This window comes from Chelonia mydas, chromosome 9, assembly GCF_015237465.2.
Source record: "Chelonia mydas isolate rCheMyd1 chromosome 9, rCheMyd1.pri.v2, whole genome shotgun sequence".
NCBI lineage: Eukaryota > Metazoa > Chordata > Testudines > Cheloniidae > Chelonia > Chelonia mydas.
Window position 1 is genome coordinate 864,312 of NC_057855.1, and position 12,546 is coordinate 876,857.

General features: G+C 60.3%; 1 protein-coding gene across 4 annotated transcripts in view; it reads left to right on the top strand.

Moving 5' to 3' along the window:
- The window catches only part of ACADVL (acyl-CoA dehydrogenase very long chain), a 54,817-nt gene extending 47,373 nt beyond the window's left edge, over positions 1 to 7,444 (top strand). For 2 of the 4 annotated variants that reach the window (XM_043523154.1, XM_037909615.2), the window contains exon 20: positions 5,564 to 7,442. In XM_043523154.1, the coding sequence (XP_043379089.1) occupies positions 5,564 to 5,701 (138 nt within the window). In that variant the 3' untranslated portion in view covers positions 5,702 to 7,442. Of the gene's footprint in view, positions 1 to 5,563 lie in introns of all 4 variants that reach the window. The other 2 variants (XM_027833530.3, XM_037909616.2) reach the window with 1 other exon arrangement.
- The last annotated feature ends 5,102 nt before the right edge of the window (positions 7,445 to 12,546 follow it).

Sequence of the window (12,546 nt, forward strand, 5' to 3'; positions counted from 1 at the left end):
GGGGTGTCGATCTGCCATGCGGTCTGTGCGGGGCCGTGGCTACGTGAGGGGTGTCGATCTGCCGCGTGGTCTGTGCGGAACCGTGGCTATGTGCGGGGTGTCGATCTGCAGCACGGTCTGTGGGGGGCCGTGGCTACGTGAGGGGCGTTGATCTGCCATGTGGTCTGTGCGGGGCCGGAGCTACATGAGGGGCGTTGATCTGCCGCGTGGTCTGTGCGGGGCCGTGGCTACGTGAGGGGCGTTGATCTGCCGCGCGGTCTGTGCGGGGCCGTGGCTACGTGAGGGGTGTCGATCTGCCGCGCGGTCTGTGCGGGGCCGTGGCTACGTGCGGGGTGTTGATCTGCCACGTGGTCTGTGCGGAGCCGTGGCTATGTGCGGGGTGTCAATCTGCCGTGTGGTCTGTGCGGGGCCGTGGCTACGTGCGGGGTGTCGATCTGCCGCGTGGTCTGTGCGGGGCCGTGGCTACATGCGGGGTGTCGATCTGCCGTGTGGTCTGTGCGGGGCCGTGGCTACGTGCGGGGTGTCGATCTGCCACGTGGTCTGTGCGGGGCCGTGGCTACGTGCGGGGTGTCAATCTGCCGTGTGGTCTGTGTGGGGCCGTGGCTACGTGCGGGGTGTTGATCTGCCGTGCGGTCTGTACGGGGCCGTGGCTACGTGAGGGGTGTTGATCTGCCGCGTGGTCTGTGCGGGGCCGTGGCTACGTGCAGGGTGTTGATCTGCCACGTGGTCTGTGCGGAGCCGTGGCTATGTGCGGGGTGTCAATCTGCCGTGTGGTCTGTGCGGGGCCGTGGCTACGTGCGGGGTGTCGATCTGCCGCGTGGTCTGTGCGGGGCCGTGGCTACATGCGGGGTGTCGATCTGCCGTGTGGTCTGTGCGGGGCCGTGGCTACGTGCGGGGTGTCGATCTGCCACGTGGTCTGTGCGGGGCCGTGGCTACGTGCGGGGTGTCAATCTGCCGTGTGGTCTGTGTGGGGCCGTGGCTACGTGCGGGGTGTTGATCTGCCGTGCGGTCTGTACGGGGCCGTGGCTACGTGAGGGGTGTTGATCTGCCGCGTGGTCTGTGCGGGGCCGTGGCTACGTGCGGGGTGTCGATCTGCCATGTGGTCTGTGCGGGGCCGTGGCTACGTGCGGGGTGTCGATCTGCCGTGTGGTCTGTGCGGGGCCGTGGCTACATGCGGGGTGTCGATCTGCCGTGTGGTCTGTGCGGAGCCGTGGCTACGTGCGGGGTGTCGATCTGCCACGTGGTCTGTGCGGGGCCGTGGCTACGTGCGGGGTGTCGATCTGCCGTGTGGTCTGTGCGGGGCCGTGGCTACATGCGGGGTGTCGATCTGCCGTGTGGTCTGTGCGGGGCCGTGGCTACGTGCGGGGTGTCGATCTGCCACGTGGTCTGTGCGGGGCCGTGGCTACGTGAGGGGTGTCGATCTGCCGCGCGGTCTGTGCGGGGCCGTGGCTACGTGCAGGGTGTCGATCTGCCGTGTGGTCTGTGCGGGGCCGTGGCTACGTGCGGGGTGTTGATCTGCCGTGCGGTCTGTGCGGGCCCATGGCTACGTGCGGGGTGTCGATCTGCCGCGTGGTCTGTGCGGGGCCGTGGCTACGTGCGGGGTGTTGATCTGCCGCGTGGTCTGTGCGGGGCCGTGGCTACGTGCGGGGTGTCGATCTGCCGTGCGGTCTGTGCGGGGCCGTGGCTACGTGAGGGGTGTTGATCTGCCGCGTGGTCTGTGCGGGGCCGTGGCTACGTCAGGGGTGTTGATCTGCCGTGTGGTCTGTGCGGGGCCGTGGCTACGTGCGGGGTGTTGATCTGCCGTGCGGTCTGTGCGGGCCCATGGCTACGTGCGGGGTGTCGATCTGCCGCGTGGTCTGTGCGGGGCCGTGGCTACGTGCGGGGTGTTGATCTGCCGCGTGGTCTGTGCGGGGCCGTGGCTACGTGCGGGGTGTTGATCTGCCGCGTGGTCTGTGCGGGCCCATGGCTACGTGCGGGGTGTCGATCTGCCGCGTGGTCTGTGCGGGGCCGTGGCTACGTGCGGGGTGTTGATCTGCCGTGTGGTCTGTGCGGGGTCGTGGCTACATGAGGGGTGTTGTTCTGCAGCACGGTCTGTGCGGGGCCGTGGCTACGTGAGGGGTGTTGATCTGCCGCGTGGTCTGTGCGGGGCCGTGGCTACGTCAGGGGTGTTGATCTGCCGTGTGGTCTGTGCGGGGCCGTGGCTACGTGCGGGGTGTTGATCTGCCGTGCGGTCTGTGCGGGGCCGTGGCTACGTGCGGGGTGTCGATCTGCCGTGCGGTCTGTGCGGGGCCGTGGCTACGTGCGGGGTGTTGATTTTCCGTGTGGTCTGTGCGGGGCCGTGGCTACGTGCGGGGTGTTGATTTTCCGTGCGGTCTGTGCGGGGCCGTGGCTACGTGCGGGGTGTCGATCTGCCGTGTGGTCTGTGCGGGGCCGTGGCTGTGCAGGGCTGTGGAGGTGTGTGTGTGGTGCTCTGTAGCACTGTTTGCCTGTCCTGCGTTCGAGCAGGAAGATGCGGCCTGACGAGTTGGGAAGGCAGCATGAGCAGGGGCCCAGATGCCTTTGCCCTGATCCTGCACTGCTGACGTCATTGGAAGCTTTACCCCGACTAGGCAAGTGACGGGTCAAGCCCTTCCTGCCTCGAGTAGCAAGTGGGCGGGAGGTGTGTGGCCCCCCCGGCTTTCCTTGCAGACACCTACAGAACCCATGGAGGCTGGGCAGAGAGGGGAGGGGTGGGAGGGGCGGGCACACCGAGCCCCCGTGAGCTCAGGCAGTAAAGGGGGCAGAGCAGCAAAAGGAGGGGAGTGATGAGGAGGGAAGGCCCCCAGCCTGGATGGGGGATTCCAGTGGGCTGCCCTTTTCCTCAGCTGTGTCCGCAACAGACCCTGGCCCTCTGGCTGGCTCGGTGCATGGGCTACACAGACAGAGTTCAGTGTGGAGTTTGCTGTCAGCATGTGCGTACTGGCCACACGTCAGGCTTTGGCTGGCCAGCTCCACATGCTAGCACGTGGATCTCCACGTGGACGTGGGACCTCCTGTGGGGATGGGGCTCAGGAATGGGCTGTTTCCATAGCCCGGATGGCACAAATGGCCTGGCCCGGCACAGTTGTCTCCTGAGGCTGCCTGTGACCAAGATGGTGATTTCCTGCACTAGCCCTGGGAGACCTGACTGAATTCATTGTCAGTCTCTTTGGGGTCCATAGTTCAAGGAACGGTTTATGAATCACTCTGAGCTGGGGTTGTATGTAAGCGCTCCAGGGGTAGATGGGACAGAGGTGAGGCCTGGGGGATCCAGGGACAATAGTGGACAATGTGCCAGAAAGGAGTGGACTCTTGGACCAAGAAATGGTAAGTGGATTTCCCAGAGAAAGCCTAGGGAGAGGTGGATGCAAAGTCCGCACCCTCGGTGTCATGCTTTGGGGTGCAGTTCAGATGCGTGAGTGGTTGTGTCACCGCTTGGCCTGTAACCCTGAGGCCCTTAAACTGCTTTCCTACTGTTGCCACATGTCTGGACTCTGCGGCCAGCGGCACTGTATGTCTGGGTGTTATGCAGCCCTGGGCCAGCAGCTCCAGCCGCCGGCTTGTTCTTCCACAGCCACACCCTGGTCTCCACCAGTGACCCCAGCACGCTCCCAGGCCCGAATTTCCCCCAGACCTTCTGCTCTGAAATGGCCAGCCCTATCTTGGGACGTTCAGAGGAGTAATCGGTCCATTGCTCCTTTAAAGAGACAAAAGCTGAACAGTTTAACTGGGGTTAATAATAATGTCAAGTCAGACGCGGCACAGGGTTGGTTTAGAATAAAAGTGAAATAAGTTTATTTAATCAAAAAGAGAGGTTTGGTGTGAGTTCAGGTATCAGGGATACAGTCAGAAACGGCTACAAACAAAGACAAGTGGAAACATGCATCTACCAGGCCTAAACATAACCTAGCAAGATACAGTCTTTGTTCAAGATGGTTTCTCTCACCCCAGTCTCCTTTCCAGTTTTTTACTGGCTAGCCTGGCCAGGACCCATCCCAGATCAAATTGCTTGGTTTCTTTGTCTCCTTAAGGTGAAGGATACCATATAGGGTTGCCAACTTTCTAACTGCACAAAACTGAACAGCCTAGCCCCACCCCTTCCCTGAGGCGCGCCCCACTCACTACATTCCCCCTCCCTCGGTGGCTCGCTCTCCCCCACCCTCACTCACTTTCACTGGGCTGGACAGGGGGTTGGGGTGTGGGAGGGGGTGAGGGCTCTAACTGGGGGGTATGGGCTCTGGGGTGGGGCCAGAAATGAGGGGTTCAGGGTGCGGGAGGGGGCTCCAGGCTGGGGCCGAGGGACTTGGAATGTGGGAGGGGGCTGCAGGTTGAGGCAGGGGGCTGGGGTGTGGGAGGGCATACGGGCTGGGGGTGTGGGCTCTGGGCTGGGGCCGGGGATGAGGGGTTTGGGGTGCATGAGGCTGGGGGGGGTGGGGATGAGGGATTTGGAGTGTGGGAGACAGCTGCAAGTTGAGGCAGGGGGTTGGGGTGTGGGAGGGGGTGAGGGCTATGGGCTGGGGATGAGGGGTTACGGGTGTGGGAGGGAGCTCTGGGCTGGGGCAGGGGGTTGGGGTGTGGGGGTGTGAGGGCTGTGGGATGGTGGTGCAGGCTCTAGGATGGGTCCAGGGATGAGGGGTTTGGGGTGCAGGAGGGGGCTCCAGGTTTGGGGGGACTCAGGGCTGAGGCAGGGATTGGGGCACGGGCTTACCTCCGGCAGCTCCCAGTCAGCGGCGCAGCAAGGGTGCTAAGGCAGCTTCCTGCCTGTCCTGGCACGGCGGGCTGCGCTACGCCCTGGAAGCGGCCAGCAGCAGGTCCGGCTCCCAGGCGGAGGCACACATGCGGCTCTGCGCGCTGCTCTCACCTGCAGACATCACCCCTCCCCCCCACAACTCCCATTGGCCTGTTCCCAGCCAATGGGAGTGTGGAGCCGGTGGTCAGGGTGGGGGTAACATGCGGAGCCCTGTGGCCCCCCTGCCTAGGAGCCAGACCTGCTGGCCTCTTCTGGAGCACAGTATGCTGCCAGAACAGGTAGGGACTAGCCTGCCTTAGCCGGGCAGCGCTGTCGACTGGACCTTTAACGGCCTGGTCGGCGGTGCTGACCGGAGCCGCCAGGGTCCCTTTTCAACCGGGTGTTCCAGACACCTGGTCACCCGAATACCGTACGTACCATGGAGGGGGAATACAGGTGGAGTGCACTGACCTGTGACACTGGCTTCAGTTTCTCTGTCATTAGTGTCACTGTAACAGCTCCAGGTGTGATTTCTGGATCTCTGCCTGTCCAGCTCAGGGACCCTAGCTTCTGTCACAAGCACTGCCCGGGCTGCAGGAGGTGACTGATCTCTGATACCAGAGCACCAAGGGGATTTCTGATCGAACGTACGTGCGGCTGCAGAATGATAGTGGCTGCTTGTTGTAGGCACACGGAGCCAGTCCTGAAAGCTTGGCCCACTGCATGTAAAATCACTCCCTCGGTCTGCCTGCACAGGAGTTACAGCACGTGGTTTAATAACAAGTAAGTGACTGTGTGTTTCTTTGTCCAATGCAGGCATTTGAGCGAGTGAGAGAGAATCTCCGAGCAGTGAAATCGTCTACGTGGAATCAGTCCTTTGCTAACATGAAGCTAATATCTAATGCTGTTGTACGGAACCAAGGGATCCTAGCCGCACACCCACTGGGCTTCTGAACAGAAATGCTGCTTTGGTTGACAATGAGCAACAGCTACAAATCAATCCTATTATATAGAGAAATATTACATGACACACAGTTGGCTTCTGTCTGTGAGAAGAGCCAACACTGTGCCACGGCGTCACTGCGAGGGGCCGTGCGTCTGTCCCACTCTCTGAGAACCCTGAGCACATGGACATAAAGGCCGCCCACTGTGGGTTGTTGGGGCAGCCTGCATGCATAGAAGCTCCCGGCCATTCCTCCATCCTGGTCAAGGAGATTAATTTGGGCCACATGGGTTCCAGCTGAGGGCAGGTTTTAACTGCCTCTTGCCTGCACTCTTCTAGCCTGCTCCAGGGGTCCCGCTGAGGCCTTTGCGGAGGGATAGAGAAGGTCACCCCAAGATGCACTGAGCCATGGCTGCTAGGTCCCCCCATTGTGTCCGTGGTTCTCTGGGTGAAGGGGAGAGGATCCTGGCTAAGTCAGTGCACACAGACTCCTGGCCATCTCCCGGTCTTCTGCCTCGTCCATCACCGAGGGTTGCTGTAGGGTGAGCCTGGGGCTGTTGTGATCTTTGGCCGAGGGTTTTACTGACCCTGGCGCAGGGGACTGTGAGCTTCTCGCTGTCTTTACATGCCACGTGAGGTGAGCTCTGTTTGGTGGGCTGGGATCTGGCTGCGGGAGGTGCCTTCTCCAGCCAGGGCTGCGTGCAGCGTGGGCCTGCACGGGCATGCTGGCTTTGGGGGTCAGTCTTGGTGACCGTCTCTCGGGGAGATGCTGCCAGCTGCCTGCAGCTCATGCAGAGATTAGATTCTGCCTGCTTGTGGGCTGGCGTCAAGGGGAGAGTCCAGGCAAGCAGCCCTCGTCCCTGTGAACTCGGGGACTACCTTGGCAGGGCTAGCTCAGGTCGTGTGTGATGGACGTGGGCCCCGGAGCTGGAAACGAAGGGGCTGGTGTTCTGGGGGGCCACGTTCTCCAGTGTCTGGCGGGCACATCCCTGCAGCTGTCAGCCTGCAGGCCTTAGGGGCACAGCCCAGTGACTCTCTGAGGCACACGTCCCTTGGGGCATGTGCACTGGGGTTTGCTCACAGAGGGCTGCATGGTATCAGCGGTGGTAACGTTGTTGAGCACTGCTAAGAGGCTGCTGCATTTCCATGCTGGCTGGGCAAGCCCTGCTTCTGATGTGTTGAGGGCTTGGTCCTCTTTGGCTGAGGTGAGCTGTGCACCCAGCCCCAGGTGCCGGGAGCAGCTGGGACCCTGGTGATCTAATTCAGCAGAGCTGATTTAGGTCAGACACTAATTAAAATACTTCATGAATACTACCATGAGAGAGACAGGGTGGGTGAGGTATGTCTTTTACCTTCATTAGCGCTGTGTGGCTCCAGAGCTTGCCTCTCTCTCCAACAGACATTGGTCCAATAAAAGATAGTCCCTCCCCCATATCCTGGGAGTGACATGGTTACACCCCCACTGCGTATCACCCTGACTGTGTGAAAACAGAGAGGGAGGTGCTGAAAGCAGGCAGCCCCCAGGGGGAGCTCAGCAAGGCTGACACTCCAGATCCAGTGAACCAAGAACACAAACCTGTTTCCTAATCAGGTCCCACACGTTGGGCTCTGTGCTCGGTGGGATGTTTCCCACTTGGACACTCATCCGCCTTTGTCTCCTCCACATTAAACAATCGAGCACGTATCATTTGGCAGATTTAAATGCGGGCTCAGCCAGGGCTGCAGTCTCCCCCGCTCCCTAGGGGAGCCCATCGAATCCGGACCCCTGACACACAGCACTTCCCTTTGTCTCCCGTGCAGCTGAGCTGTTTGAATGCTGTGTGATTCAGAGGCTGGTGCAGCGTGAGTTGTAGATTCCACAGGCAAAGTCATACACACAGAGCTCGCTGGAAATGAGGCAGGCCCAGCTGCTGCGGCTAATGACACATTTGGGGGCGAGGGTGCTGTACAAAAAGGATTTTTGTGGAATGCCACAAATTATTCATCTTGCAGCAAAACCCTTGTCCGTGTGCAGGCAGCGCCCTGGAGGCTGGAGCATGCATGGCCCAGACATGGCTTGGAAAGCAGCTGCCGTTCTAGCAGAGTGGAGCAGAACTCTGCTTTAACAATAGAGCAGCTGGCCCTGGAGCAAGGGCAACACACTCCCACAGTCAGGGTGTCTCCCCTGCTCCCCATTGTGTCTCCTGTACATTTCCTTGCCACATGGGGGGGATGTGGAGCAACCTGGTGGGAGGTTGCATGCCCATGGCAAGGCGTACCAGAAGCCATGCCCCATGCTATGGGAAGCAGCACAGGATACATGGGGGAAATAAATCAGTCCCACGATCCTGCCCTCGGGCCAGATTTTAGAAGGGCAGAGCCCCCAGGACGGCAAATAAGAGCAATGTCTGCAAAACAGGCTCAGCGCCTCTGAAAGATCAGCCCCAGCTCATGTGCTGAGCAGGATGGGCAGGTCTGGGTGAGAGCCACGCGGGGTGGCAGGGGGTGAGCCTAGCACTATGTGTCTCCCCAGCGCATACACACCTGGGCGCTGGGGAGCAGCCCAGGAAAGAAGCCAAGTGAAGCTGCTCTCGGGGCTTGTAGATGCAGGGTGGGCACTGGCCGGGGGGAGGGCAGGAGGCTCAGCCACTGAGAGGCCAGGCTGACATCTCAGTCCCGGCCTAGAGGAGGCCCCGTAGCACTAGTGAACGGCAGCAATCTGGAGCAGCAACTTCACTGTCATGCTGGCCCCAGGGCTGCGAAGTGCCGCTCCCGGAGGGGTCAGTGGGGACCCTGGGGGTATGGGACTGAATAGACACAGGAAGGGAATAAAGGGAGGGTGGCAGCACCAAGGAGCCCATCACAAGCGACTGACGGACGGGGTCCCGACAGGGCAGCACCTGCTGTCTGGACACAGGATGTGGCCATGGGCACTGCAGTCCTGGAGTGAATGGCACTGGCATGGTTGTACGGCACAGTGCTCGGGGCAGGGGCCAGCATGGCCGGGTCGTGGGCAGACAGTGAGCTGGTGGTGGTCTCCAGGACAGCATCTTCTTGGGGCAGGCCACGGCTGACACGCAGAGCAAGAAGCCCGCGGGGCAGTCGTGAACAGCACAGGTGAGAACAGAGATGCCCCACGCGGAGCTCACGGAACAGCATTCATGAGCTGCAGGCCGAGGGCATCCAAAGGCAGGAGCTCCGCTGCACACGACTGACTGATCCCGGGGATGCCTGGCCCGCGGCCAGTACGCCCAGGCCGTGGTCCCAGGTATGTTCATGTTAGTGTCGTGGTCGCAAAGCCGGCTCTGCACGTCCCAGCATGCAGGCCAATGGCAGATAGAGCAGTGCAGGGCAGCACTGGCCAGAGCGGAGCAGAGAGTCACCACTCGGCCTGCAGCCCAGCCAGGCTCTGGCCACCTAACGAGTGCAGCTGGCTGTAGCCGGTTGCCTGACGGCCTTCGGCCGGTTGGTTGGCGAAGTCAGCAGACCGGCTCTGAAGCAGCAGCTGGAAGAGGTTCTCTGCTTGCTTGTTGCCAGCCCTGCCTCAGACCAGGTAACCCAGTCCTGGCACGTCACTGATTTCTGCCTTCCACTCTGACCTTGGGTTCTGGCCTCTGGCTCGGTCCCTGACCCCTGCTGCAGACGCTGGTCATGGGGGCCGGGGCCTGGTCACGGAGAAGGCTGTTGCTGAAGCTTCTGGCTCTCCCAATGGTGCAAAGCCCTGGCAGGCACATGTGGTGTTTAGACAAGGCTCAGCATCCCAGGGGCCCAGGGCAGACCAGGCCTCCCCGCCGCGGGGGTGCAGTTACCATCGCTGTGAGCCCATGAGGAGGCCGATGCTGTCAAGTGAGATGCCACAGTCTGGCATCATGTTGATTGCCCGAGGCTGAGCACCCACAAGCCCTGTGGAGCCAGCGGGTGCTGCAGGGACCCTGCATCTCTGGCACTCAGGCTGGTTTCGTTTTGGTGCCCGGATCTAGATGTGGGGAACACGACTGCCACGTTGGCCTGGGTGTGTGGCCAGCTGGCCGAGAGCCATCGTGTGGGGGAAGGTGCCACACCCCTTGTTGCACAACCCACGTGGTATCACAGGGCCGAGGCAGCACGGCGCACGCTGGAGGACTAAACGGCTCCCTAGCCAGGCACTGCAGTTGGCCAGGCCCAGCCGGGTGCGGGGGAGGAGGCGGCGTGACCTCCCTGACTGGCTTTTCTGCAGAGCACAGGGGCCATGCTGTGAGGGGGGCTGCGGCCCTGCTCTGCTTTCTGCTGCACAGCACTGCGACCTGCAGGCGACTGCAGGGGCCGAACTCGGGGTCAGCTCCCTTTGTGCGGGAAGGGCAGCGTGGTGGCTGCAGGAAGGGAGAAGGCAGAACTGGGACAGGATTAGCATGCGGGGGTGGCTGAATAGCTGGGGTGTGGAGCATGGGCGCAGAGGGCGCACCGGGCCTGGCTGAGTGCATGCATGTTTTCGATGGTGTTTATGGCCATCCTTGGCCGATGGGAGGACGGAGATCTTTCCGCGAGCGTGGCCACTGGCTCTTGCTGGTGTTGGCCAGGCTGTGGGTCACGTGGTGTGGCACAACGCATGGTTTGCAGGGGCTGCTTCGCCTGTGCGTGTGTGTGCGGGCACAGCGCATGCAGACCAGGGCATGACGGTGGGTTTCCCTAGGCTGTGGATGGGTGGCCGTCTGCCAGCCCACTGGGCTGTGCTCCCCAGTCACCGGTTGTCACTGTGCCTCAGTGGGTCACGCTGAGGTTGCCAGATTCAGGACAAACTGCTGAGAAATAGGGCAGACTCACCCGCAAGTGGTGGTTATTCTTCCATAAGCTGTAACAAAAGCAAACTTCTGTCTCACCAGGCTGGCTGACGAGAAGTCAGGCATGCAGTATCCTGGGGAATCCCAGCCCTTGTCACAACCCAGACACCAGATGTAAGGATGAGTGGTTATTGAAAATCAATTTCACCAGACGGTTCTTCTAATCTCGAGATGAGTCACGTACCCAGCTCAATGTATAACGCAGATCTTACCAATAATCACGCTGTTGCCAATCCTTTTGTATCTAATATCTACAGGTTTATTTTAGGGCTGTCAAGGGATTCAAAAAACGAATCACAATTAATCACGTGGTTTGAAAAATGACCCTACAAGAAACGGGCTGGGATAATGCAGTGCCCGGCCTGGAAGCAGATGGAGAGCAGTAGGAACATCTCCCTCCTCCAGGTGCATTGCTATGAAGATGCTGGCCCGTGGGGGAGAGAGTTTTAAAAAGAGCTTTAACAAGCAGTAGGGTCACCATACAAAGGGAAAATGGGACACCAGGCAGGGCCGGCCCGAGGCCGCCCCCACACGGGGCCAGCCTGAAGCCACCTTCCCCTGTGGGGCTGGCCCAGCCCAGCCTGCTCTCCCGAGCCCTCCCTCCCTTCCACTCAGGGCTGGCCTTGCCGCTCTCCCACCTGCACTGCACATTTCTCCGGGCCCCGCTAGGGGTCGCACCCCACTTCTGGGGCAAAACTGGTCATGTGTCCTGTTTGCGCTTGCCATCTGATCATCAGCTGGCAAGAGCTAATGGGACATATGCCCAGTTTTGCCAAAAAGAGTTGGGATGGGTGGGACAAGGCTTAAAAAAGATCTGTGTTGTGAACGGTGGCACTGCGGTGCTGTTGCCGTGGTTCCTGCGATGGCAGTAGTTGGGAGGGTCCAGGGGATGGGCAGCGTGGCGTGGGAGCCTTCGCATGGCTGCTCCGAGCCACTACCTTGCAAGCAGCCATCTCGGCGGGGCTGTCACGTGGGGGAGAGGGAAGGACGGTGCAAGGAAACCATTCAACCCATGTGCATGCAAACACACACACACGGAACCAAACACTGAAGTTCTCCAAAACAAGGCATTCTCAGCAAGCTTTTTGCAGAGGGAGGGAAAAGTGAAAAGAGGAGTTTGCTGATTAGACACGTTTGACAGCCAGCGGTACAAGACTGGAAGCGGCATGCAATTGCACTCCAAGAAATACCGCACCTTTTTCAATTATTCTGCATCATTTCTATAGCACTGTAAGTGTGTCCAATGATTTACAAAGCAGAGGAGGTCTCTTCGCTGCCCTGAAGTCCTTTCAATTTGAAATCCAAGCCCAGAATCCCATCTCACCCAGAGCCACATGGCCTAGGTTTATCAGACTCCACAACTATAAAATTATATCCCCCCCCGCCCCCACAAAAAAAGGAGAAATTAAATTTCACACCAGTGCTCCCTATCTTTGTGATACCATCTGAGAGCAGGGCTAATCCCTTTGATTGGCTGAAGTGAGGGGGAGGGTCAGAAAGCTGGCAGCAGATTGCATTTTAACATGTGCCTGGCACATCTCTAGGCTGAGCTGCACAGCTCTTCACTGTCATGAGTACGTGTTGCACAAAGATTGAGAACTTCATTATTCCCAAGGGAAACATCTTCAAACATGTCAAAAACAGTTGTCTTCAGTGAGATCCTAGTCCAGGGGTTGCCAAACTTTTTGGCCCAAGGGCCACATCTGGGTGGGGAAATTGCATGCAGGGCCACGAATGTAGGGCTGGGGCAGGGGGTTGGGGTGCAGGAGGGAGTGCGGGGTATGGGAGGGGGTGCCGTGTGCAGGAAGGGGCTCAGGGCAGGGGGTTGGGGTGCAGGAGGGATGTGGCAGGGGGCTCAGGGCAGGGGGTTGGGGTGCAGGAGGGGTGTGGGGTGTGGCAGCGGCTCAGGGCAGGGGGTGGGGTGCAGGAGGAGTGTGGGGTGCAGCAGGGAGCTCAGGGCAGGGGGTTGAGGTGCAGGAGGGGTGCGGCAGGGGCTCAGGGCAGGGGGTGGGGTGCAGGAGGAGTGTGGGGTGCAGCAGGGAGCTCAGGGCAGGGGGTTG